The 26,286-nt window shown below is 35.7% G+C and overlaps 1 protein-coding gene across 9 annotated transcripts in view; it reads right to left on the reverse strand.

The window, feature by feature from the left end:
- Positions 1 to 26,286, reverse strand: part of CPEB3 (cytoplasmic polyadenylation element binding protein 3) — a 93,179-nt gene that overhangs the window by 53,089 nt on the left and 13,804 nt on the right. For 6 of the 9 annotated variants that reach the window (XM_062619430.1, XM_062619431.1, XM_062619427.1 and 3 more), the window contains exon 3: positions 7,838 to 7,997. In XM_062619430.1, the coding sequence (XP_062475414.1) occupies positions 7,838 to 7,997 (160 nt within the window). The remainder of the gene's footprint in view (positions 1 to 7,837; positions 7,998 to 26,286) is intronic. The other 3 variants (XM_062619433.1, XM_062619429.1, XM_062619428.1) reach the window with 1 other exon arrangement.

The following is a 26,286-nucleotide window of genomic DNA, read 5'->3' on the forward strand; positions in this document are numbered from 1 at the left end:
ATGAAACTGCTAACAGGACTAGATCTGCTATTCTTCCCTAGTAATAATATCTTATCATTCTTGTCTATCTAATTATTTCAAAATTGGTGCCAACAAAATGCATTACAAAACAGCGACAGTTATTTGGATGGATAGGTAGCAAGTGGGGTAGTGCAAAGACCAGACAAACAAAAATGTGCAAATATCCAAGGAAGACCAATATTCCCTCAAATATCTGAAACAAGATGATTATTTTGACCCACATGTATTTGGGGGTCTAGTTCACAGCACAACCTAACAGCTCCCCACACATACACCCATACCCCAAACCATGAGTCTTGGCTCCATGATTCACAAACGGCACAAGATTCAGAAGCATGAAGCATGTGTGTGTATATGCATGGATATGTGTACACAGGAATTTTAACCACTTTTACATGACTAGACCTCAGACCATTCTCTCTCCTATCCTTTCAAAAATAGACAGCTGAAAGTGATGCTACATTAACTCAACATAAATACCCATACTTGTCAAAACATTTGAAAAGCAAGAACTGTGTAAGCAAGTGTCTGCATAAAGAATTCTAGAAATAAAAGGTAACTCCCTGAAGAACCTTGTTAGTTCCCTCCCTCCCTGCTTACTTTTAAGTCTATCTGCTATATGATCATATCCATAATTTAAGCACCTACTTGGGACTTAAATACCTTACCATACTCAGCAGAACAAACATACTATTGTTTGCCAGAAAGGAAATACAAAGCACTATTACTGTGTTTACACATACATATTTTTACTGTGCAAGCACATATTGCGACAATGCGAACTAAAGTGTATAATCATCAGCTAGAATAACAGCTGATAGTAATAAAGCTTGCTGATACTTCTTCCTATCAGTGACTAAACAAATATATGCCATCAGTAGAGAAAATAACCGATAAAACGTAACAACAAATACACTATGAAATGCACTCTTCATAATTACATTGCTCCAATAAAACACAAAGTTCTTGCATATATTTCAGTAGTGCAAACATTTTCAGCTTGAAAACAGTTACATTTCCAAAACATTAGTACTTTAAATGCAACACGTGATGAACATGAAAAGAAAATTGGCTTTACTTGTAAGGGGCAGACAACCATATGTACACATATTCCCATACTACAGATAGTTCTTAATCTTTATTCAAAAGTGGTATTCTTATTGGCCAGTTTGGGGGGAATAAACCAACCCAATATGATAGAGCCTTTCATTAGCAATCTGTTCTAAAACACACAAACCCTCAAACAGTAGAGAAGTGAGAAGGAAGAAGTATATAAATACATGAAAAAAAAAAAAGGAAAAAAAAACCCTGGAAATAAGGAGAAAGAAAAATTGATATCTGCTACCACCACTCCTTAAACTAAACAAAGCAAACACAAATCCCCCACCAATCTTGTCCAAACGAGATTCAGCAGGTCAAAGACAAGGACAAGCTGGGTGCCCGCAGCAAATTAGTATGATCATACTACGTGATCACGGAAGAAAGCACTTAATTTAAGAAATACGAACCATTTAATGGCCATTTTGTACTGAATCAAGAAAAAACAAAAAACATACACCAACAAAAAACAAACAAACAAACAAACCCCCCCCCCCAAAACTAAAGAGGATTTTCTTAAATAAGCCGTTTCAAATTGATAGAAAACAGAATACATTTCCTGTGAAAGGATTAGCTTGAGTGGCCTAATTTAGCACACAGAGATGTGCAGACACATCTGTCTGCTCATGCTGGTTTTCATGTGCATTTACAGAAAGGTGTCTCATGAGCACCAAGATCCTCAGAAATGCTGTCACAATGCACTTTTTCTAATGACAGTGTTGCAAAAAGCTCTGACTGGGGAGCACCATTTCTAGGACTGAGATGACAACATTTTTTCTATTTGCACGACCTTTGTGTTCAGCTGCTGACTGCAAATACAAATACAACCTGTTCACCTTCACGTTCCTCAGGTCATATCGCAAACCTACTGCTTTGCTTACGAATAGCTTATGAACAATTAGAGCTGAACAAAATCCGTTGGCATACACTGAAGTTAACTGAAGACAAAAAGTTCCATTCTATATGTATTATATGTATTGTATGTATCTATAGGTATTATAATATTGTCTAAACTGCATACAATCTTCAAACACTGCTGTCAAACCTCATAAACAAATACAGTTAAGTTAAAGGTAAACAGGACATATTAAATTTTACTTAAGTTTTCATATGACCTGATACAGTCTTTACGACAGTTAAAAAGTAGTAACCCCAGTAACCTCGGTTTCCTGCTGTGCAAATATATGGGTGTCCTTCATATTAAGTATTGAAAATTTAGATAAAAAGTTTCCCCACAGATGCTGTTTCCACTTCCGAACTGCTGTATATTTATATTCAAAGTCTCCAACAATCTCATAATAACAAATACTTATATAGTCATGGAGTATGTACTTTCTACTGAAATGACATAATTAACATATATTTTATGTATCCTTCTACAGTAAAACATCCATTAGTTTTAATAAAGCCTGCTTCTGAAATTCTTGTACCTGTGTTGTCTCCAAATATTCATACTTGAAGACGTGTCACATTGATACTTTATGAAAACCTCAGATTTTATTGTTAGTTGGGGATTTGCACATTATGAAGTTTGTTTCGATTCTGATTTAGAATAAACCCCAAATATTTGTTACCTTCTGTAACAGTAAATTTAAAATAAATATTTCAAAGGGACATGATTTCTCTAGTCAATTTAATTTCAATTCAGTTTCATGACCTATCAGTAGCACATGTGCATAGCATATGATCTAACACAGCTGAAATATTTTATTTGATTATTTAAAAATAGAAGAAAGGCAGCTGCTAGTTACTACTGATCAAAATATTTTTTATAGATCAGAATGCCTCTGTTTGTGTTGTAATGCAATACTTTGACATGGATAAACATATTGCAACAGTGACATATTACACCATAGACAGGAGACACTTTGATGTAGGAAAGAAATGTTTTAGTCAGTAGTAAGTAGCATCTACCCAAAGTTATCCTGATAATTCAGTTCTGCCCTACAGCATTAGGTAGAAGTAGTACATACACACGAACAAGTTACAAAAGACACCCTTTCCTTGCTAAAGCAAAACCCTCTCCCATGTTTTTGTAGCGTATGATATATATTACTGGCAACTCAGAAAATAAATAAAACAGTTCAGGAAAACATCTCAGAAGACACTGCACTGTTCTGTCACATAGGCCTGGTTATGTGACAGGGAACACGGGGAAGAATCGGATACCCTTCGCCACATACAGTAATTTGCCTTTAGTGAGAAGTTTAACAATTCCCTTACTGCACTTTTTCCCTCCTTCTGAAAGGAGAAAGGGATTTATGAGTATTGCCTCAAGGAAAAGAAAGATGTTGAAGCTGGTCTTGATGGCAGAGAACGCAGGTAAAGTCTGCCTAACTGTCTTGGGAAAAAAGAAAATGAGGCTTCCTTTTTAATGGGTTTACATTCTTTAGATCTCAAAGAATGAAAATGGCAAACAGTTTATAAAGTTACACAGTTCCCTGACTACAAGGACAGAAAGATGGAAACCTACAGCAGGGTACCCCTATCTTGCAGAAAAAGACGAGGGGAAAAAAAAACGGTTTTAGACAAACAAAATAAGAGCTGACACTGAACAGCTTCTCCCAAGATGGGACTCAAGATAAAATGCAACATGGATGGATAAGATGGTAATTTATCATAGTCCAGAAGCCCCAGAGCTAGGTATCAAATCTCTCTTACTGCAAGAAACACCCAAAAAAACCTAGGTGACCCTAGCTTTCCTAGCTGGAGAGCACCACGCCAGCCTGCCAATCAGACTGAGTTAGCACTCACTCAATGTAAGTAATTCAATATTGCAAGACGGAGGATCAGTTAGTTTCTGCTGCACTAACAATCCTTCAGCCTTTCTCTTGTTCCACACTTGAAAGTAACACCCCCAAAAAAGTTGCTTAATCACATGCCCTCTCAAGGCCAAGTGGATCATGCTTTAAAAAAAGTGACCTACTCTGGTGACCTTGAAATAAACTGAATTTCCATAGCCTTCAGGACAAAGTCTGATCACACCTCAGATCCAGAGAAAGTGTGAAGCTTCAACTACTTTGAACAAGAGGATAGACTCTTCCTCACCCCGAGCTTCTTCACTACCTCCACTGAACAATGCAGAGCATGAGGAACTTATATCCCACAGTCAGATGAAACACATCACAGAAACATTTTAATTTGGTCTTCACATTAGAATCTGTTACTGTTAACCCCCATCCACATTCTAATCTGAAGCCCTTGTTCTATATCCAAGATAGTTACTTTTTGTTTCAAATATCTGCCGAGATGTGAGTAGGCACATATGCCAAGAGGGACTATGTTCCAAGCAAAGTTTCAACCTTCAGATAAACCACCTGCAATATTTTACTAATAAATACATATATGCCAGTACTTCTAAAAATACTCATTTGCTGAAGACTTTGTTGCCAGCAGCAGGCTGAAATGATCCTGAAATAGCTGCACCGGCTTTGTAACATGCATGGGAGGATCCAAAACATGTATAGCTTTTCTACAATTAAACCTTCCTGTGTTTTTAAGATCAGAGGTTTTTCATACTGATCTTTTCACCCCTTTTGCTTAAAAATCTGGATAGTAAATACAAGGCCAACTGACATGCAAGTGTTGTTAGCTAAAATTGTTTGACAAAACAAGGCTTGTTTACCAAAAGGTGAACAATTTAAAAGGTCATTTGAAAGCCATCTCATTTTGTCTGATCACTTGTTAAACCAGGGCTTTTGTGGTTCTTTTACTTTCCATCTATGCAAGAAAAAGCTGCCCCTGAGAGACAGTCACAGATGTCAGCAGAAGGAAAGATTTAAAGGGAAAAAACCCCATACCTAGCTTACTATGAAAGACAAAGAAGGTTAAATGAGGAGGAAGTAGCTCTGAGAGTTGGTTAAGTTAGTAAGATTCCAGAAAGAAGAGCTGAAATTTTGCACAAGGTGCATCCACACAGGAATGTCTAGAAGGAACTGAAAAGCGAAAAATCAAGCTGAAGTACATAACAATGACTTAAGAAACAAGCAAAAGCAAGCAGGGCAATAACTTACTTTCACAAGGTGATTGCAAACTAAAATGTGCTACTACTCTAAAGAGGAGAGCCAGAGGAGAGTGGGATAAGTAAGAAAAAAAGCAAGAGAGCTTAGAAGACAAGATTAAGTGAAATCTGAGGAAGGGACAGAGAAGGACAGTAGTTGAAAACCTTCTGCATCTTCAGCAGAGAAAATTGGAGCTATGGGTAAAGAGTCAAGACCAATTTTCACGGAAAACCCAACAATAAAATGCAAAAGGAAAACAATTGGACAAGTGTATCAATGTTTGCAGAAAAAATAGGTTTTTCTGAAAAGGATTCTTTTGAAATACTAATACTGTTTAATACAGAGGAAGACAACACATCTTGGAAGGGAGAATTAATATCCTGGAACAGTCACTGCTATGAAAGTTAGCAGTCATGCTGCATAGTGTGAAAACTGGAGAGGAAAGTGCACAGTATGTCAAGGCAAAGCTGGAGGTTAGCAAAGTAAGCTGTCTAGTCAGAGAGGAGGAAAAGAAAGCAAGAGAGAATTAACTACATCAACGGGAAAAAAGACAGCTGGGGCGAAACAGAGAGAGGTAACTAACAGCAAACAATATTTCTCCAACAGTTACTGGACTGGAAGCTGAAGAAGAACTAAGTAACAAGGCCAGGCGGCCAAACAGGTGAGCAGCACTGAGTGAGAAAATGAGATAGTTAAAAAAAGCACATCCAGTAAGTGACAGAAATGTTTGTTAGAGCAAAAACAGAGCTAACAGTTCCACTGGCAAATGGAACAAGTAAACTCAAACTTTCAATTAATATCCAACTCTTTGGTTTTACTTTCTGAGCACAGACAAACAGTTCCTACTGCTCTCAAACATCCATTTAAGGTAGGCAGTTTCCTACATAAATTGTTAACCTAGTAGAGATGAAAATATTAATTTTGCTTTGAAAAGTATACTTTTTTCAAAAAGTAAGAAAATACTTTATGAAACTAAGAATTTCATTTCTACCTCATGCAAAACACCAACATTAAATAGCATTATGACCCACAGATGCAGCTGTGGAATATGCCACTTGCAACACTTACACAGGTTAGCTCAGCTGAGTACTGGAAAGTATTCTTGATAGAATGACCCAACAACATAGAAGAATTAAATATTTTCACGCACTATTATTTTATGTGCTAATATTTCTATTAAAAAAATGAATTGTTTTAAGGAAACAAAATTGCACTTATATGATGTTAAAATCTTTTTCTAGAGTCCTACTTTTCTAACCCTATCCTTCTCATTTTCTTCCACATCCAGGTTCATATGGAAATTCATTCTTAAAAAAAAATAGTCTCTATTAGTATATTTAAATAAATACCAATTTAAAAACAACATGGGAGTTTTAGGTAGAATTAACAGGATACAATAAGTGCTTAAATCTACTTACTAGAAATTGGGATTTATTCCTGGTTTTCTTGTTTGTTTTTTAAATACCAGCTATATGAAATATATCCAGCAGAAATCTCAGTTTTGGTTTTTGTATATTTCAGGTAAACATTATTTTGGAGAACTAAGGTCAGAATAGACATGAGACAGCATTTCTTGCCATTTTAGACATCTGAATAATGGCTAAAGACAGATGAAGCATACAGCACAGCAAATTTCAAGGTAACAGTGGAGAGCACCACCTTAAAAGAACTGAGAGCACAGAATCCAGTTTGGTATGGCTGTAGAAAAAAACACCACCACAAAAAATCTGTATCCAGAAAAACAGTGAAAAAGGCACAAAACCTCAGACCAAGAAAAAGTATTTTTCTATGTAATATGTAAATAGAGAGGGAAGCAAATGAGGCAATCATGACATTGGGAAAGTGTGTATATAAGCATTAGCATGGCCACACACAACTGGATTTCTTCTCTATCAATTCCAGTGTCCTGACTTCTCAGTGTTTCATAATCATATTTCCTTTGTGTACAGCTCAGTATTAGCTACCATCTTCAAAGTGAGCAAGAATGCATGTAAGCAAGAATGTCTGCCTATTTTTAAACTTAACCAATGAAAGAATAAGAAGAGGAGTGTGCAGGTCAATCAGGAATATTTGTTCATTGAAATGTTGCCACCACCTTTCACTATTCAGTATCAGCTGAGTATTAGAAATGGTTTGTTTCATCTCCAATGCCACAGCTGGTAGAACAAACACAGTTTAGTAGCATAAATAATCAAAACTCTCCCGCCATTTAACAACATCCTAATAGCTTTTGGTTCCCCTAACAGTTTGAGATCCAAATTAAGATACTTAAAAAAAAAAACCAAACCCTAAAAAAAAACCACAACAAAACCTGAAACATCTGTAGAGTGATTGTTTTAGAACCCTGTATACTACCTGATGATCCCAAAATAAGTCACATTAACTTGAATAAGGTATTGAAGAAACAATTGGACTTCAGTTTCACTACACCTTTTCTGAACTGAGTGACTGCAGCAGGAGACACAACTGTGCTATTTGCTGTTACACAAAACCAAGTTTCAGAAATGCCAGTTAGCTTTTATAATGCTTGTGCACTCACAAGAAATGTATGCAGATTTTACCTGATCTTCCTATAGTACAGATAATTATCTTAAGATGTGAAAACAGAAGCTTTTCATAACTGACAACTCATTCATTAGCAAAAAATTTATAGCGAAACTGAAAAGCTGATTTTTGTTTAAACACCAAGCAAGCATGGACATATGAATATTCCTAACCTGTAAAATGATTCCTCCACATTATATCAGCGAAACTCATTGGTGGGCCACTGGGAGGGTAGTGTTTACCTTTCAGAGGCTCATGATCAGTCCTTATCATATCCATTAAGGAATTTTCCAAAGAGTGCAAGTTAAAAGTGTCATAGGGCCTATTCCGGTCCTAGAAGAGAAGGGAAAAAAAAAGGAACAAAAAGAAAAGAAACTGTTTTAGAAAAAATCATTTTCTAACACAGGCTCATTTCTTATTTTATAAAACTTCAGCATCCAATTCTACATTTCTTCTGGATAGAACTTTTTATATTACAAAAATAATTGATAAATACAAGCTTACGGTTGTGAAACTGATACCCTTTCATTTCGCAATTTTCACTAGTACAGCTATGCAGGAGGCTTTTTAATATCTTCAAAATACACATACAAACATTAGTTAATTCTAAATATCATTTAAACAGGAACTTAGACATAAAGCAACAGTAATGTTTACATTTGAGAAGTTAAACTGTTTCAGAGTTCAGAGATTTTTGTTTTACAGCTTCATCATCTGCATCACAGTGCTACCTCCACATCAGAGCAAAAGCAAGCAATGCTCAAGATGCCAGCAGGCACATTTATTCCAGAAAGTACCAAGCAATTTTTCAGACATCTAAAATGAATCTCACAGAGTTGAGGAAAGTACACCAGATGCAAAACAAAACAAAAAGCAAGCTAGGATATGCAACACTTTCATAAGGGCACTCAAAAACCTGAGCAAGGGTTGATTTGTACTCAAATCTCTCATTTTAAATTCACTGTAGTTCTGTTTCTAGTTTTCAAGAAAAAGCAAAACAGAAAAAACAAAACACCCTAACAAAACACAACAGACAAACCCAAAACCCACCAACAAACAAACAAAAAGAAACAAACCAACCGACCCACAACCAACCTTTAGCAGGCCTATGAAAATAACCAGTTTCAAAGGTCAGGAACAACATTATAGAGGGAGTAATCTCTTCATGCCCATGTACCCACAGTACGGTACACAATGGAGGAGCATAAGAGAACAGCCCCTTGTAGTCAGACAGTTTCTAAAAAACATTAACTATCTTATTCTTATTACTACTACTAAAAAAACAGTAAAGAACAAGTATCTAAAAGAGCAGTTTGTACATTGTAGTAGGCTACAATTAATCAAGAGTGGTATAACATTCTAGTGTGTAAAATGAAACCTTCATTGTAAAATGCTCCCAAAATTATGGAAAAATGTTTTCCACATACTGGTTTCTTCAAGATAATCTTCCTGCTTTAAAGAATACAATTTAAAAATCCTCTGACAAAAAGCAGCAGCATCCACTGAAAGTGTAACAAAATTTTTCTCTTAGTATAATTTCTCTTGAACTCTCTTTCTTAGGTTGTCTTTAAATAAAACTAAAGAAGATAATAAGTTCACTGGTATAATTCAGCTTTCTTTTAATACTCCTGTTCTGGAATTCAAATAAATGCACATGTTATTAAGTTAGCTGCTACAGAAAGCTCCAAAATACAGATCATCTTACCGCAAAAATCTCATATTCCCACAGTCTGCCTACTTTAAACTGAAGATTCAGCTTCCCTTCTCCAACATGTCAATTTTCTATAAGTGAACTAGCACTGTACTCTTCACACATTTCATCTATTACAGCATTTTTTTGGCAGTCAAATATGATGTACAAAGAATAATACTTGATTTCTGTTAGAAGCTATACTGAGCATTAAAGTTGAAATGAGTTCACTGATTCTCAATTTCATTGTTGACGATTTTTAAGTTTTCTTCAGCTGCTTAGAATGCCAGCATTTGGATGCTGTATTTAAAAGTGTACTTGTTCATCTATCCAAGTGCATCAATATATACCGAATATAAAGTCAAATTGATGCCCAGGAAATCTAAAACAGATATTGAGGAAAGAGCCCTCCAAAAGAAAACAAAGCAATGTATAGTACAAAGGTTTATTTCATATTCACTTCCTTAACAAAAATGCAAGGGTAGATAGAAAAGAAAAAGTATAACTTAGATGTAAAAACATGCCATTCTTGTGCTATATTAGTGACTTGATCAAATAGGTTCTGTATTACTCCCTCAAAGCAAGAATTTGAGTTGTCTTTTTCTATTTGTTTTTTACAAATACATTTTATATACCTATACTGTGAATACAGGTCAGGTGTTACAGTACTGAAGTAGGGCACATTTCTGAAGAAAAAGCATGAAAGCAAATACACAGTTTATATCATAAATAGGGGTGGGGAAGTATTTTTCAGTTAGATCAGTCCCCTGATCTGGTTTACTATACAGCTGTAGCAGAGCTGAGCTGGCAAAACCAACACTTGCTGGAGAGCAAAAGGGCAGGATTGCTGCTTTTGCCACAATGATAGTTTGTTCCAGCATCAAACATTCCAGAAATTACAGTCTTAGAGGTCAGAAGGAGTGAGTTCAGAAGAGGACACAGCCTGCAAATTGAATGTAACTGTCCTTTATTAACATACATATGCTATATTTTAAGTATGCCACTATAGAAGCAAATGCCTGGGACATCCTACTTTGTTTTAAAGCTTCCAATAGAACTGTGCACATGGACATGTGAAAAAAAGGGACAAAAAAAGCATAGCAATGAAGGCAAGGCTATACTGGATGGGTTTGCTAGAATGCAGGATCTTTCTAACCTTGTAAGAGTCATACAAACCTGCAACATTATTAAATTAGACCCACATTGGACACAGGAAGATCAACTGAATCAACCCCCTTTACTTGGGCAACTGGAACACTTCCCACCATAGTACTCGAGCAAATAAGTACATAAATTTAGTAAACGAAATTTAATAAAAGAAATTCAGTAAGCAAATTTAAACAAGAAATTTAGACACAACAGATTTTTACAAATTTGTTGTGGCACATGCAAGTATAATGCATGCTGACTACAGATTTTGTAGTGTGGATGACAAAATGAACAAGTCGGAACTAACATTCTAGCTCCTAAGTAAAAGGGCTACTACAATTACTCTTAGTAGGTTTCATTTCAGTAGGAACTCATTTGTACTTGGCAGATTTCAAGATTGTTTCCTAAATTCTGCAATTTCTTCCAAGAAGGCTGGTGCTTCAGCACACACATGCACAGGATGATGCTTCCTTATTTGTCCACATGAACAGGTTCTCCTGGTTTTGTGAACTGATACTGTTCCTTTTCCCAGATCTGCCTTTTGCATTGTTTCCACAGGCTACCGATATACTGCCAAACAATCCCAACAACAGAAACGATTCATAAGAGTCCTTAGTAGCACATGAGAACTTTACAAGGAAGTTCTTCAACTAGGACCATGAATGAAAATAAAAATATAAAATAAAGGATGATAAAGCAGAATAAAAAACCTTGGGAAGAAGTTTCAAAATCCAGCAAGTCTGGAAAATCTGCTGGGATCATCCAGATAAGACCAAGATCCTAAGACCTACTTAGATAAACTACATTATGGATAAAAGATGTTTCCAGCTACAAGGCACTGCCTTTGGCTACACAGCAATCACTAAATTAGCGAGAGATTAAGCCCAGTCCATCCATGTTGAACTGTGCATAGACAACAGCTCCTTCCTTGTTAGCTGCTAGTGTATATGGCAACATATTTTAGTTCTTATGATACTCTAGTCTTGAAAAACAGCTTAGTAATAATAACTCTTAGAGAATATATGGGTCCCAGAACTTTAAATCCCAGGCCTTTGGCTGTTACCTGTATGTTCATCCATGACACAGACTTCGTCAAAGTGCATAGTGCAAAGTTAAGCATAGCGAAAAATTGCAAATGCATATGCAGGATCAGATTTTTGAAGGATCACAAAACAAAATGGAGCTTTAGTTGAAGTTTACCTTTAAATACCTTAGTTGTAAAAATGTCACAAAATACAGTGTCTATAATCTGTCTTTTAACTTAAAAACTCCCAAACAGTAACTCTGCCAAAAAAAGTTTAGAGTCAATATGCTAAAGTACAATGAGAAAATACAGCAATTTGCATTTTACACTTTTCTGCGTATGTCTTATGCAAGGCTTTAATTACATAACCATAATAATTTTTCAGAGGTCTCCAATCTCCATCCAATACACATAATGAAGCAGCTCCAGGAATGAATCAAAACAGTGCTTTGAAGAGGTCTGTTTATCTCTAGGCTTATTCCAGGAGACAGCTGAGGTGTGATCAGTGTGTCAGCAAATCCCAGGAGGAGAAAAGACATTCTTAAAGTTATCTTACTTATGAAACAAAGATTACTTAGCAGTACCTTAAGTATGTAATTGACATGTATGTGTATCATCTGAAATCAAAAGAACTTTTTCCCTTTTTCATACCCTGTAATGTGGTGTGCTTTGTCCTGCCCCCTTTAGACTCATAGCATGGGCATGTAAGGGCAAGGCATACCTAGCATTACCTCAGTTGCCTCCCAGTAGATACCAGTAAAGACATGGTTTGTGTAAGAGAGACAGGTAAAGAATGAGAAAATAATATGACTACATTATGAATGACAAAACCAAGACCAGATCTATAACTAGAGCCATAAAAAGTATTAAATGGACCTTAATACAGCCTGCATTCCTCACTACTTTTTTTCAGCTTGAACAGGTAGCCCAAAGTAACTGGAGTTTATGAACTAAAACAGGAAATGACCAACATATCCCATAGCAGAGACATCGGAGAACATGCACCTTGTTCTAAAAACTGAAGCTGTGTATTTGTGTTTTGTCTCTGCAGAGGACTATGGCAGCAGAGACATCTGACCATTCATTAATTTAGCTACAGTTACAAAGTGAAAAGTCTTACTCTGAGAAGGCATGTCAGGAATCTAACACGTTGCCCAAGCCTAGCTACTGCCCATATTCAAAATCCTTAACCACATATTTTTGAATGCACTGAATCTTTGTTAGCATGGTCATCTGTATCTGAAGCATAAAATAGACATTGAGCTGAGATACACCTGATCTACCTATTTTTCAGAGTGCAAACAGCATACCAGACCCTTCCATAAGTTACATTTTCCTGTGTCTATGTATTTCAGTCCATCTGCTGACTTCCTATTAACTTTCCAAGCAACCTACATTCTTAACAATATCTCAGTTTCAGTAATTTATTCCAGTGCTCTAGATTTTCATGCTGCCCTACATTTAAGCTTCCTGCACCAGTGTGTGGCACAACACAACCCAACTCTGCGAAGCAACAAGATGGCCTCCACTCACTGAATATTAACTGTTTCCAGCAGGATAACAAAAACTTCAGTTAGGCTCACAGACATCTCAGTTTGTTTTTTTTTACTTACTAGGTTCTAGGATATTTTAAGTAGCATTTCAACCTGAAGGAAGAGATGACATCCTGGGGAACAGTTAAAATTCTTACAGCTTAAACAGCTTTCCTATGACTGCAAACTTCTTCACTGTGGTCACTGCTGTTTTTCATTCTTCTGGGCCTCACATAAGCCTGGATTTAGCTGCACAGGACTGCTAAGCATTGCCAACTAAAGCTGAAGTCAACAGAAGCACAGCTTTGAATAAATAGAAGGTAAAATGCCAGCACTGTTTCAAACTGGGCTCACTCACTCTGTTCTAGCACCTGCAGCACGGGTCAGCACTAAGAACACAAGGAAAACCAGTTTGTCTTGCTCCAACACCCCAATCCAAAGCAGTAAAAACAGCAACTGCAAGAAAAGTATTATGGAAGTTCCACTTGGGACATGCTCAATCTGCCATGATGGTGCACATGAATGACTGTACATAGCAAGCTCTAAATACTCCCTGAGCAGCCTTGAGCTCCTAGCATCTTTAGCAATCTCACTTGCGTTCTCAGTAAATTATGAAAAAAAATCTGTAAAAAAATAAGAAATCTGAGGAGTATGGTCACATGGTAAAGTAAAACGATTACTTTGCAAAAGAACTGAAAACCTGTAAATAGCAAGCATTACTTCCTTTGCAGCTTGGAGCTGGAATGCTGCCAACAGCAACATGACTGACAACACAGACGCATGCAGAACTAGAATAACCAGAAATTTCAGTAATTTTTTCTTTGCATTGGACTTCATAAAAATATAAAATAAAATTACACGAATAAGAAGGCATAAAATGCAGATAGGAGAGAAAAAACAGTGAATTTGTCTATGCCCATGATAATGATTAGCACAGCAGAGTTACTGCCTTAATGGAATTTTAATTCCACTTTCTTTTTTGATCTTTCCAGTCACTTTGGGATAGTATTAAAACTAAGCTGGATTTATTATGTTCCTTTACTGGAACAAAAAGGGGAATGTTTTCTCATGTTCTTATTGCTCTTGGAATGCCCACAGAAGAAATACATCAACTTTTCACAGATTTGTCCCTCCTCACTACTGACTGTAGCACATTTTACTTTCACAGGTGTTCACAAGCTCACTGGGCAAAAAGGGAATTTTTTTAACCTTGTCCAAAGAGCTCTTAAGAAAAACAAGGAAGTCTAATACAAATATAAAACAATATCTGATTGTGTACGGAAGAGTACATAAGCATTATAATTTGAAGAATAACATTTCAGAACTCTAGTTAACAATATTTAATAATCTTTTCTGTGCTAGAAGATCTTTCACAGCTAACATGCAAGAACTCAGATTGAATCCAAAAGCCTTGAAAATTACCTACTCAAGCAATTTTTTCCACAAAGAAAGGTAAAGGTTGAATTCAAACTTCACCTCCTTATGAACTCTGATTTCTAAAATGTTAAAGAAAACTAAAATCTTTCAGAGAAAAGTTTGCAATTTTTATTTCCAAATGAACTAAAAAGCACCGAAATAGGAAGAGATACAACAGGCTTTGTACTTCTATATATTATTCAGTTTATGGTTGTTTTACTTTGCAATTAAAGATGAGATTCCCTTTTTGTACACACTTAATATACGCTCCAAATCTTAATATATGCTCCAAATCTAAAAATGTTAAGGATTTATAGCCTTAAGATTTGGCATCGTAACTGCTTAAACAGAATATCCTGACTAGTTACTGAATATTCAATATTTGATGGCAAACTGTGGCAAAGAAAGTAATAGAATTTGCATTGCCTCTTCCTAAATAAAGAAGGTAGCTACGTGGCAGACTGAGAGGAAGACATTAACTTTTTCCCTGATATAGGCAATTCATGTTTCGGAGTTGCAGAGACCAAACCACAATATGGCCCTAATGGATGCAAAATTAATGCAAAAAAGAAAAAAAGAAGAAATGTATATGAATTTCTGTATTATATTGTTCATTTCTTTCATGAGAGCCTTACTGAACAATATCCAACTTACTGTGTTCTTTGAAACACCCACAGCTGTTCTTCCAATACAGACTTTTATAATATGCCAAGCATTCCCCTTACATGATCATTACTGTTCTTTCTCCACTTTAGATTCAAAGAAGTAAAGCACCTAGTCAAATGCTTAAACCTCCTAACCTAATGCTCAAATAGGGAATGCTGTTTATTACCAGCAAAGAAAAATATAATATTTCAAACATCTTCCTTTTGCCATCAAAACAATTAGACAATGTGTTTAGAAAAACCCTCAACAAACAAAAACTCCACAACAACCAGGAAGTCAAAAGAAACTGCAAAACAGCTATTATTCTTGCACCTATTACACTACTGTAGGGAATGAACAGATGACATTACAACTGACTGAGCACTCAATGACAGGATTTATGTTTAGTCATATTTTGTACAATGTGATGCTCTAGATAAAAATCTGCTCATCAGTCCTGCTGCTGAATGCATCTCAAAAAGCTGATGTATCCACTTTCTATTATAGTTACTGATTCCAACAATAAATTATTCTAACACTTGTAAAATACAGGATTAAAGTAGTTACACCCAAGATGATCATCAATTCACAAAAACAAGCAAGTGGAAAAAAAAAAAGATGTCAGCAACAGAGTTTACAAGGCCATTCATTATACCCTTCAGCTATTACAATGACATAATTTAACTGGCTCATCGGCCTGCTGTGCAAGAGTTCAACACTGGTAAGTTACCTTTGGGCTTCTACCACTCTGGTCAGTAGAATGATGCCCATGTTCCGTAGCAAGGAAAAACTGACATTGGCCTAAGAACACCTCACCAGCTAAATCAGCCTGAGTTAAGGGCAAACCTCAAATCACAAGATGAAAGCACTACAAAAATGCAAAGACTGCAGAGAGGAGAAGGGAGCATTGGGGACACTAGAGCACGAAAGGGTCTGAATGATTATGCATTGCACTCTGAACCACATAATGTAAAAGACGGTAGAGACATACTGTATAAGGTAGCTACTGTCTCAGAAAGATTTACAATAGGAGCAGTCTGTCTCATAATATTACAGGACAATGAAACAAAATGGGAGATAGAATAGAATACAACTAATAAGTGTCAAATAGATGCCTGAGCACCACTGTCTGCTGTCATTTACTATAGCCACCACAGTGAAGGAATCTCAAGGATTTATCTGAAACAGAAACAGCGACTTTGTGTACAGTTACTGTACATCGGGGACACAGGATATATTGGTAAGCTTACAAAAAGTGTCACAGGAATGTTCAAGCCTTATGACAAACAAAATACTGTCCTGCTCCCAAACTCACTGTGCTTTCAAGAACAATGTGACCAAAATAATACCTAACTGGCATATTTCAAGTCAGGCTCCTGTTCCATTTCTGTTGGGCTCAGGAAATAGTGCCTTCTCAGAAAAAACAACTTGTAGGTGCCAGAAATCCAAATACATATTTCAACAGAAAAGGGGTAAAACATTTCATCTGTTAACACAGGAGCTTCACCTATTGGTTTGGAAAACTACCCTCAGAAAGGACAGTAATTTTGCCATTTCAATGACAATACAACCCTTTACTTTTAAAAGGAAATCAAGATAATGTATAGTGGGAATAGTTGTTCAGTAAGGGGGGGAGGCAAGATGAAAAGTAGGGTCCTTTACCAGTATCTACATACATCCCTAAATGGCCACAAGTACTCAATTAAAAACTGCTCCCAGAGAAGACAAGGTGACCTTTTCAATGTAATGTCACTTGGCATCCAGCAGGATTTAAAGAAAATGTTTAACCTATTAGCTGTCATATACTTTTAATTACTAAAATTACTAAGTTGTCCAAGTCATAACTTTACATTATTACAGAATTATTAATACGCATGACAAATTGTGGCACAAGAATTGTACCTTTAAAGAGGTACACATAAAATTGCACTCTGACACCTTCTTCCTAATGGGGATTGAGAACAGTTAGGCAGCAAACGTTCTGCATCCTGAGACTTTACCAAGAACCTAATCTATCATAGAATCCCAAGCATTATAAGAGCTAAACTGATCAGCACAGAGCAAATTTAGTAAAGATTGCTCCAGACATGAAAAAAGTCTGGAGAGAAAAGCCTGCCTAGCTTGCAATAGAATTTTCCTTTTCTGCACAAGATAATAAATATTGATAGGCACCTTAAGAAATGTTGCGAGAAGGAAAGAACCAGGATGATCAGCTGCTTAGAGTACATTCAGGAAAACCGTAAGAAGTCAGCACAAATATGTTCAACAATGAACGTCCAGGGAAAAGTCTATCACATGGGATAAAAACAAACAAAAACATATTGGAAGCCAGGAAAAATAATGTAGCCTCCATAATCACTCTTCACACTGGGGAAAATCAGGTAAACAGGGGTAAATAGTAAAGACAGGCAAACAGTAAGAGACAAAGCAGTATCATCTATCCAATTCAATAATATCGGGTACATTTGAAGCCTGTAATCAAAAGGAGCCAGTCAGTAAGGCACAGTCACTGGAACAACTAAAGCTAGTCCAAGAATGTCAGTACTGTGTATATCTGACCACCAAAAACAAAACAAAACTAGAACTGCAATAACTGAAGCAGGATATGGAACTACATATGACAAACACTGTTTCTAGTTTTTATTACTGAAATTCAGGGACTGCTTCTCTAAGAAATACAAAGCTGAGATAATGCATCATTTATGATGCAATACACTGGATTTCTGGTTCTTGAAAGAATACGATACAGTTGCTTTAACAAGGACTTCAAATACAGCATTTCACAGTGCTACAAACAAACTACATAAATGGGTAAAAATGGTAATGAGTGCAACTCAGGTAAGGAAAACGACAAAAAGGGAAAGAACTGATAGCGCTAAATGAGAAATCTGCTGAAGAAAAATTACTAATGGAGTTTGCCTTTAGGCAAATCATAAGACCAACTTTATCAGTAAGGCTGGTTAATAAAGTAGGAACATTAATAATATTTACAACATATGTATCATCAATGCAGAGCAGATCAGCTCATCATACAGAAAGAACTGACCTAATCTGAAGAACTGCAGCAAAGCAGGATGATACTTAATAGCAATGACTACAAGGTCATGACCTCAAGGACTCAATTTTCACTACAAACTGGGACCTCATTAACCAGAAAGAAAAAAAAAAGGCAAAACACACAGAAAGAAGACAGACAAGAATTAGTTAATATCTGGAAAATTAATAAACCACAAGCATAAGTGTTAAGTGTGAAAAGGTAAACAAAATTGCAGGTTGCGTGAAACCTGATACTTCTGTTTGGGGGACTTTAGCATCTATCTACATCCATATTCATTTTAAAAACAAAACAACAACAAAAACCTCACACCAACTATTTTCATTATATTTATTCTTTTAAATTATTCTCCTTCCTCTACATGCCCAATACAGCCAAGGACCAAGAGAGCTGTATTTTGAAACACTGGCCAGTTCAATTTTATATTCAAACAAGGTTGTTACGCAAGCAAAATAGCAAGAAAATTTTCCGCTTTCTCTAGAAAGTGAAGCCTTCCAAACAAACTGTAAAATCTACTACAATCCACTTTCAAATCACAGGTACAGCTTCATTTATTACCACGCAAAAGTAACAGGAACCACCAAGCTGGGGACCCTTACCGCCAAAAAGTCAAACCCATCCTAAAGTTCACAAGATTTTATTTGCAGAAATTCTCATCCACAGAAAGTCAACGGGCATACTGTCATCTTGGATTGCTGCATATGAAAATGCCACAGCTTCATCCTACTTTTTCCTATCCCTGACTTTTTCATCCACCCTCTCGTTCTGCTTTAGTCTTCCTACTGCTGCTAGTTAGGGCTTTCTGTATTTTAGGAAAAGCCTTTGCAGTTACCGTGAGAGGTTTCACTGTTTGGGAGGATTTTGTTGTTTGGTAATTTCTGTTGCTGGTGGTTTTGGTTTCATTTGTTTGTGTTTTTTGTTTGGTTGGTTTGTCCGGTTTTGTTTCTTTATTTAAGTGTGGCAGGAAGAAATAATATGATCCCAGAAAGAATATGTAAGAGAATTATTGAGTGAGATGAAATATTAGGTCAGACTGTTATGGCAATCATAATTTAAAGCTAAAAGGTATCTTTATGAGTAGATGAAAGAAAATTTAAAACCCACAAAGTATGTTATAAACATTTGACAGACTTGGTTATTATACATCTTAATGGTTACTAAGCATATCAATAGATGGCACTAGATTTGGTTATAAGCCATCTGTTAATCTGCTGGACCCCAACAGTCAGTTTATACATTAATCATTTATTAACTCTTTACAAATGTATAGTTACTGTAAAGGTCACATAGTAAATGGTAGTAACAATAGCTACCTGCATGTTAATTCATTAATGCTTTTAACAAATCTCCACAAAAAGTAAAAATATGTATTGAGGATACACCTAAAAAAGCTCTAGTAGTACTCTGGAAAACACTTCCTTGGGAGACCAGAGGGAACATGGGAATTTAGTAGATTTAAGGTTTCTGAAGTATGATCGGTTGACTGCTGTAAGGTCATATAACATTTCATGACTGTCTGTCACATGCTGCTAACTCTCTACCTAGTTTCCAGCTGCTTAACACATGCTTAACCTGACAAAGAAGTTCAGATCTCTTTTAAATTCTAGGTATCTGCCTGAAAAACTAAGCAGATAAAAGCTCCCTTGGACCTCAATCAATGCGCTACCAGTAAATATATAAACAGGAATTGCTCAGAGCAATTCAAGAAGACCTTGTCACACCTCCATATGAGATTAAAAAACAAAGGTATTACACAACATGAGAAAAAATGTGTTACTTGAACTAAAGCACAAGTACTTTCTTATAAATAAGGGTTAAATTTTCCAGTAAAATTATCTTCATCTTAGCACTGCCTATTTAATACTTAATTTTATGGTCTGAAAAGAGTGATTTATATCTTTTTTTAGGTTAATAGGAAAGAAGTAGCAAAATTTGAAAGTTAGAAATAGAACAGAGAAAAAGAATGACTGGATAATCTTGGTCATGTCAGCCTTAAGGTGAGGCTTGAAAAACAGATTATCTAAAATTTCATGAAGCATCTTGCAAAAGCACTGTTCTTGGATACTCTAATTTAACAGAATGAATTTGTAAGCCAAACTAAATGTATTTTTTAATACTGTCTTAAATATCATCAGAAAAAGCAATTGTAAAATAGGGCATAAAGAAATAAAACTAAAATTCCATAAAACACCATCCTGGGGGGAAGTAAAAATACCTCTATAAAGGATAACACTTGGCATAGCTGAGCTGAGAAGATGGTCCAACAATACCTAGCACAAGCTCCAAAACTATTCACTCATTCCATGCCTTTTTTTTTGTTGTTGTTGTTGAACAGTCTAAACGCTTTCATGGTAAGAACTGTTTGATACATACAATGTCTGTGATGTAACTAAAATGGCATTTCACAGTTAGATACCAGTGAGGTTTTAATAAAAAATGATTACTGAATTTACCAGCAAAGCAAAAGAACTGTCAACTTGGGTTTAACTTTTTATTTATTATTATCTGGGGTTAGTTAAAGAGAGAAGCATGATAAGTTTAAGGCTGAAGAAACATCCAGGAGACCTTTTAGGAGGTTAAGACTTTGTAAGAGGTAAAAACCCTACAATTCACATTTTAACACACACCCACCATTGTATCAAGAATTTAGAACATACACAAAAATACATAAAAATTGAATTTTTTCACTATAACCATGTAAAAGAATAAGCATAAACACTAAGACCTTTGAAAATTAAAGAAATAACTGGGAGGAGAGACACACTAATTTAAAAATTAATAAAAAATTGGAAGAAAATTAGTTTGGTGGTTCTAGTTCCCGGTTGCTAAATTTAGTTTATCTACACATACAGTGTAAGCAAACTAGTCAGTAGTGATAATGTAGTAGTATTGATGGTATAGTGATGATTTAAACTTTATCCTTCAAAATCAAGCCAAAATCATTGGGTTGGCCTTTTTAAGATTTATCAGATAGGAATGACATAATTGTTCAAGGACATATGGCAAGTCCCTTTATTTTTTCCCTTGCTGATAACTACCAGACAAAAGCAGTAACAGCCTAAAACATTTCCACTGCTTCAACCAGAATGAAGCAACTACTTCCAGCAAGAAATTATGACCTTTAATTTAATCCAAGTATTTTAGCATTAAATATATTTTCTTTAAATAAATGTTTGCTGTGTTTTATTTTTACCAAATTTCCTAAGAAGCCATAATTCCTTTAGAAAATAAACCTTACTCACAACAAAAAAAAAAAAAACACATTTGCCACTTGGAGAACAAAACAAGAATGCTTCAGTGGGTGATTTTCTTTGTTTTGAAGAGCCATTCCTGTATATAGAAGAGATTAATTCCAAAATGTAATGCATTACAGATAGTATCACTTTCTCAGGTTGCCTGACATTTCTTATTAAAAGGTCAGCTTTAAGGTGCTTACAGTGCTGCCAAAAATAACTTTTTAGGGTGAATTTTTTTAAGATGAACACCTTCACAGTAATTCTCCCATGTAGGAATGATGAATTTCACTGGAACATCCACTTAACAATTATGACATAAAAGAAAATTACATATACGCAAAATGTCCACATTAATGACATAATGCTTTTCTCATGTTATGTCAGAAATGGTTTTCTGTCAACCCACGTGAAAATCCATCCCAAGTCATACATTTTGAAAGCAGGGTGTGGGGATGGGGAAAGAAAGTCGGTTCAGCATGTTCAGACTAAGTTATCACATGGTTAAAATTCCTAAATTTTAGAAATGTATAACTTCTAGATAATATTTCTGACAACTTCATTCTCCCTGAATTTATTTAAACCTACTTAAAACCCCTAATGCTCTTAAGTTTGCCCAGAAGTAATTCCCACAGAGTAAGTGAACACGATTCAGCTGATGACTACAGGGGTTTATTGGGCCTTCCCCTGTAACTTGAAGCTTTGGGACAGGAAGCGGAATAGGGAAGGCCAACTCAAATGGGAAGCCTCAGTAAAAAAGGGGATCAAGAAGCAGGAACAGAAAGAACTAGAAGGGAAGTTTGAAAGGAGTGGAACTGAACTGCTCAAGACTGGACAAAACAAACAAAAGGAGCCATGCCCACAAAATAATGCTTCACCCACACCTGAAACCCATTGACAGTACGTGCTCTGTACATACTACTTTCATTAACTTTGTTAAATCAAGAACAATCTGTAGAGCTGATTAAAAGAATCCAACTTGGCTGATGAATCATGTGAAGGTCATCACCCTAACATGTAATAGAATCTGTGGTTTTGCTTAAGTATTTTCCTTAAGGTCTTTGAATTCATAAGAAAGCAACAATTCTTGCAAGCTTTGCAAAGCCATGCAGGAAAAGAAAAGTTAGGAAGTGCAGAAGTAAGACTGCCTGTGCAATTTAAATTCTACCATATGCTCGAGTGAGTCCAGAGGAGAGCCATGAATATGACCATAGGACTGGAGCACTTCTCCAGAGAAATTGTGGATGCCTCATCCCTGGCAGTTTTCAAGATGAGCTTTTATGAGCAACCTGGTCTAGTGGAAAGTGTCCCTGCCCATAGCAGGAGGTCAGAACTGGATGCTGCTATTGAGACCAGCTGGAACTGGTCTCTCCAACCCAAACCATTCTATGATTCTACAAATATAACTACAGCTGTCTAAGTTTCAAACCCATTTTCCTGACAAAACCCTATCTCATCCAGTGCCTATCAGTGATGTTTTTGAACAATTAAGATGCTGTTTGTTACAGAAGTTCTACGTTGTTTCTTGCAGGATTTGGAAGATGTACACAGAACACCACAGTTGAAAGAAGTCTTGATCTCAATTAAGGAAATAAAATATTTTGCTTATTTTACCTGATGAAAAGTTCTTAATTCCTGAATAATTGGCACATAACTTGAACTAAAACTTTTCATAAGTGAAAATTTGTTTTCTTCACTTTTTGGTGCCTAATTTGAGATCCACACAAACAGCAAACTTAAGAGACAGCCAATGGATGTTCTGTTTTCAAAGAGCTATCTATGAATGCTAAATATTTCATAAAAAACCCAACTTTTTAGTCTTCTCAGACTGAACACTGAGAAGAAAATGAATTCTTGAAGCTTCATGCCTCATTATTTACATTCATAGGATGGAGACCATAGCACCTTTTCCTAACACCGTTGTAACAAAGCAGATCAGTATCTATCACAATAAGCACAATGTTTCTCTTCTACATGATCTTAGAAAAATTGCCCATTTTATCTCTGAGATGAGTCTGAAAAGTAAAGAGACAAAGCCCCATTAAATGACGGAGAAAAGAAAGGTTTCAATTAGCTGTGTTTTATAAATGCTACTGGGAACTTGCAGGAAAAGACAATCATATAACTGAAACTTAAGAAAATGAAAATGTGGACCAAGTTTCTGTGACATTTCAGAACTTGTATTTTTAAAATTCTAAAATTTACAATAATAAAAAGATTACACAAGTGAAGACCTGTTTCTAGACGCAAAAATAGTACAGTTATCTGACTGCTGAGACACCTGCTTATTATTATCAGTATCTATAATATTCTAATAGTTGATTAAAAGCAATGCTTTGACATGTCTCAGATTTTCTAGTTAATGAAAGAAGGAAGAATTAAATAAAGACTGAAATAAAACATGGTACCCTAAATTTAGTTACAGTATGTATAAAATGTCACAATAGCATAAAAACTGTGAAGTCTAAACATGCTGTTAGAAAAGCAGAATGGAAAAATATTAGATTTCAACTCACAGAGCTGCTGACAAAATAGGTTTAGCTGAAGTGTGGTAAAAAGGCAAATAATCTTAAATTATCTCAACAGCAGCCAAAGCTACTTTGTCAAATTAGTTCTAAAGCAGGTGTTATGGTTAATTACAATTCTTTCCTGAAGAAAAACTGCTTATACACAGATAGAGATTATAAATGTACATACCTAATTTGGCTTTATATTCAAAATGCTACTATTACTAGGAATGGATAATTTGCCCACAGTTTTGAAATATGCATAGTTTATTTCTCTCATACTACATGTTTTATTCCCTCTTGCTGCTGACTAGTGGAGGAAAAAAAAAAGTCTCTAAACACATCTGAACACTTAGGAAATTTCCCTACAGAAGGGACGCTATTAGCCCACACAGCGCCAGAAAGAGTGCGACGGGAAAGTTAGCTGACCTTATACTGAGTAAACAGAAATTAGAAAACTTTGTTTCCTGCCCTTTCTGAAATTTTATTTCCACCTCACCATACCAAACAAGCAGGTTGAGATGAGAAATTGTAAGAACGACTTCACGCAGCATCTTGCTAAATTAAGCACTTAACTGGGTTTGCAACAGGTTAGAAGAGCACACCACCTCTGAGAGAAGGCAGTAACTTCCACCTACTTCTATTGTTCCTCCCATTTGAAGATCATACAGAATTTCTTTACCTACTTTTGACACCTGACAACAAAACATGATTTTTCTGAAAATATGGAATATGAGTAAACAGCCCTCATTCATGCGTAAAGAATACAGTGTTCCATTTTCAGCAATTAATTGCAACCAACAATTATACACAAAAAGCTTTCAATATTGATTTCTGAAAGTTAAGAAAACAAAGTTGGGAGAAATAAGGAAAACAAAGAGAAAGGAGATACTTCTATCTAGAAATTCTGCTAACTGCCATTATGCTAATGGTCTTGAACAGATCCTTGTCCTTAAATAACATGTTACTATGATAAAAAATATGATGGGAAAAACAGTGAATTTTGTAAAGGCCTCTATTTCTTGTGTGAGTTTATGCAATAATATGGAATAATGTTTTGAGTAAATTTCTATAAGCATCTTTTATTTATTAATAATATATTCAAATTTACAACACTATCTCAAGTGATCAGTAGGAAAAAGTAAAACAAAGACCAGAGAGCCTTAGGGCCTCTCTTAAAGGTCATCACTGGATAGTTTTGGTATGATGTTTTGCTTTTCAGAATAATTTAGAAGGTTTTTAAAGCAGAGTCTTCTTAAAGACTCTACCCAGTCCAAAACTCAGATAAAACATACACATTTTAAGATCACTACACAACTTTAAACGAAGCAGTGCTATGTTTTATCTTCCCCTTGGTATGCTTCAGCCAGGAATCACTCATAAGTGATGTTAATGAAAGGAGAGCTATTTTATAAACTTCTAAGAAATGGAAATGTCCACCATCCATTCAGCAAATGCATATTTTCCACTTGAAAATCACCTGGAACAGGAAAACAACACTTTTCCAGGTCTCTCTTCCTCTTACATTTAGTAATGCCCCTAGGCAAAAAAAAATTAAAAATGAGAAAGATGATCCAAGGAGGGAAATATTAAAATAAATTGCCATGCCCTTCATCTTCTCTTCATCCTTACCTCCCACAGGCAGATAATTACTTTACCAAATCTTTAAGAAAAATTAGTTTGTTGTTCTATATTAATACCTTTAATGTTTTTAAGGAAGTTCTGCCTATATATGGCATTGCTCAGAATACCAACTGCATACTAAACTTACACCTTAGCTCTACCTTCACTGCTTTTGAGGGCTTATCTATGATTCAGTATAGTGGTAGGACAACAGGTAATGGCTTTACTCTGAGAAAAGGTAGATTTAGCTTAGCTATTAGCAAGAAGTCCATTACTGTGAGGGAGCTGAGACACTGGAGCAGGTTGCACAGAGAAGCTGTGGCTGCCCTGTGCCTGGAAGTGCTCAAGGGCAAGTTGGACAGGGCTTGGAGCAGTCAGGTATAGTGGAATGTGCTCCTGCCCATGACAAAGGGGTTGGAACTAAATGTTTTTTAAGGTCTCTTCCAACCCAAACCATTCTATGATTCTATGGTTACTTAAAATCAAGACAATAATCAATAAGTAACTGGTGCTCAAAGTACCATATTTTAAATATGAAAGTTGTATGTTTTTTCTTCTGTACTGTTACTGTATTTTCATTAATTTGAAAATACAAATATTTAGAAGTTCAAACACAAACTGTAAAATACTTCACAACCCCTAAGGCTAGAACATCATGTATTGCTTGTATCCGCTATACTGCATGACTACTGAGATACCATGACATGCATTCTCATGTTACTATTAACTATCACAATAAGTAGCAATA

Source organism: Pezoporus occidentalis, unplaced genomic scaffold, assembly GCF_034315485.1.
Source record: "Pezoporus occidentalis ecotype Australia unplaced genomic scaffold, CSIRO_AGI_Poc_V1 ctg210, whole genome shotgun sequence".
Classification (NCBI taxonomy): Eukaryota; Metazoa; Chordata; class Aves; order Psittaciformes; family Psittacidae; genus Pezoporus; species Pezoporus occidentalis.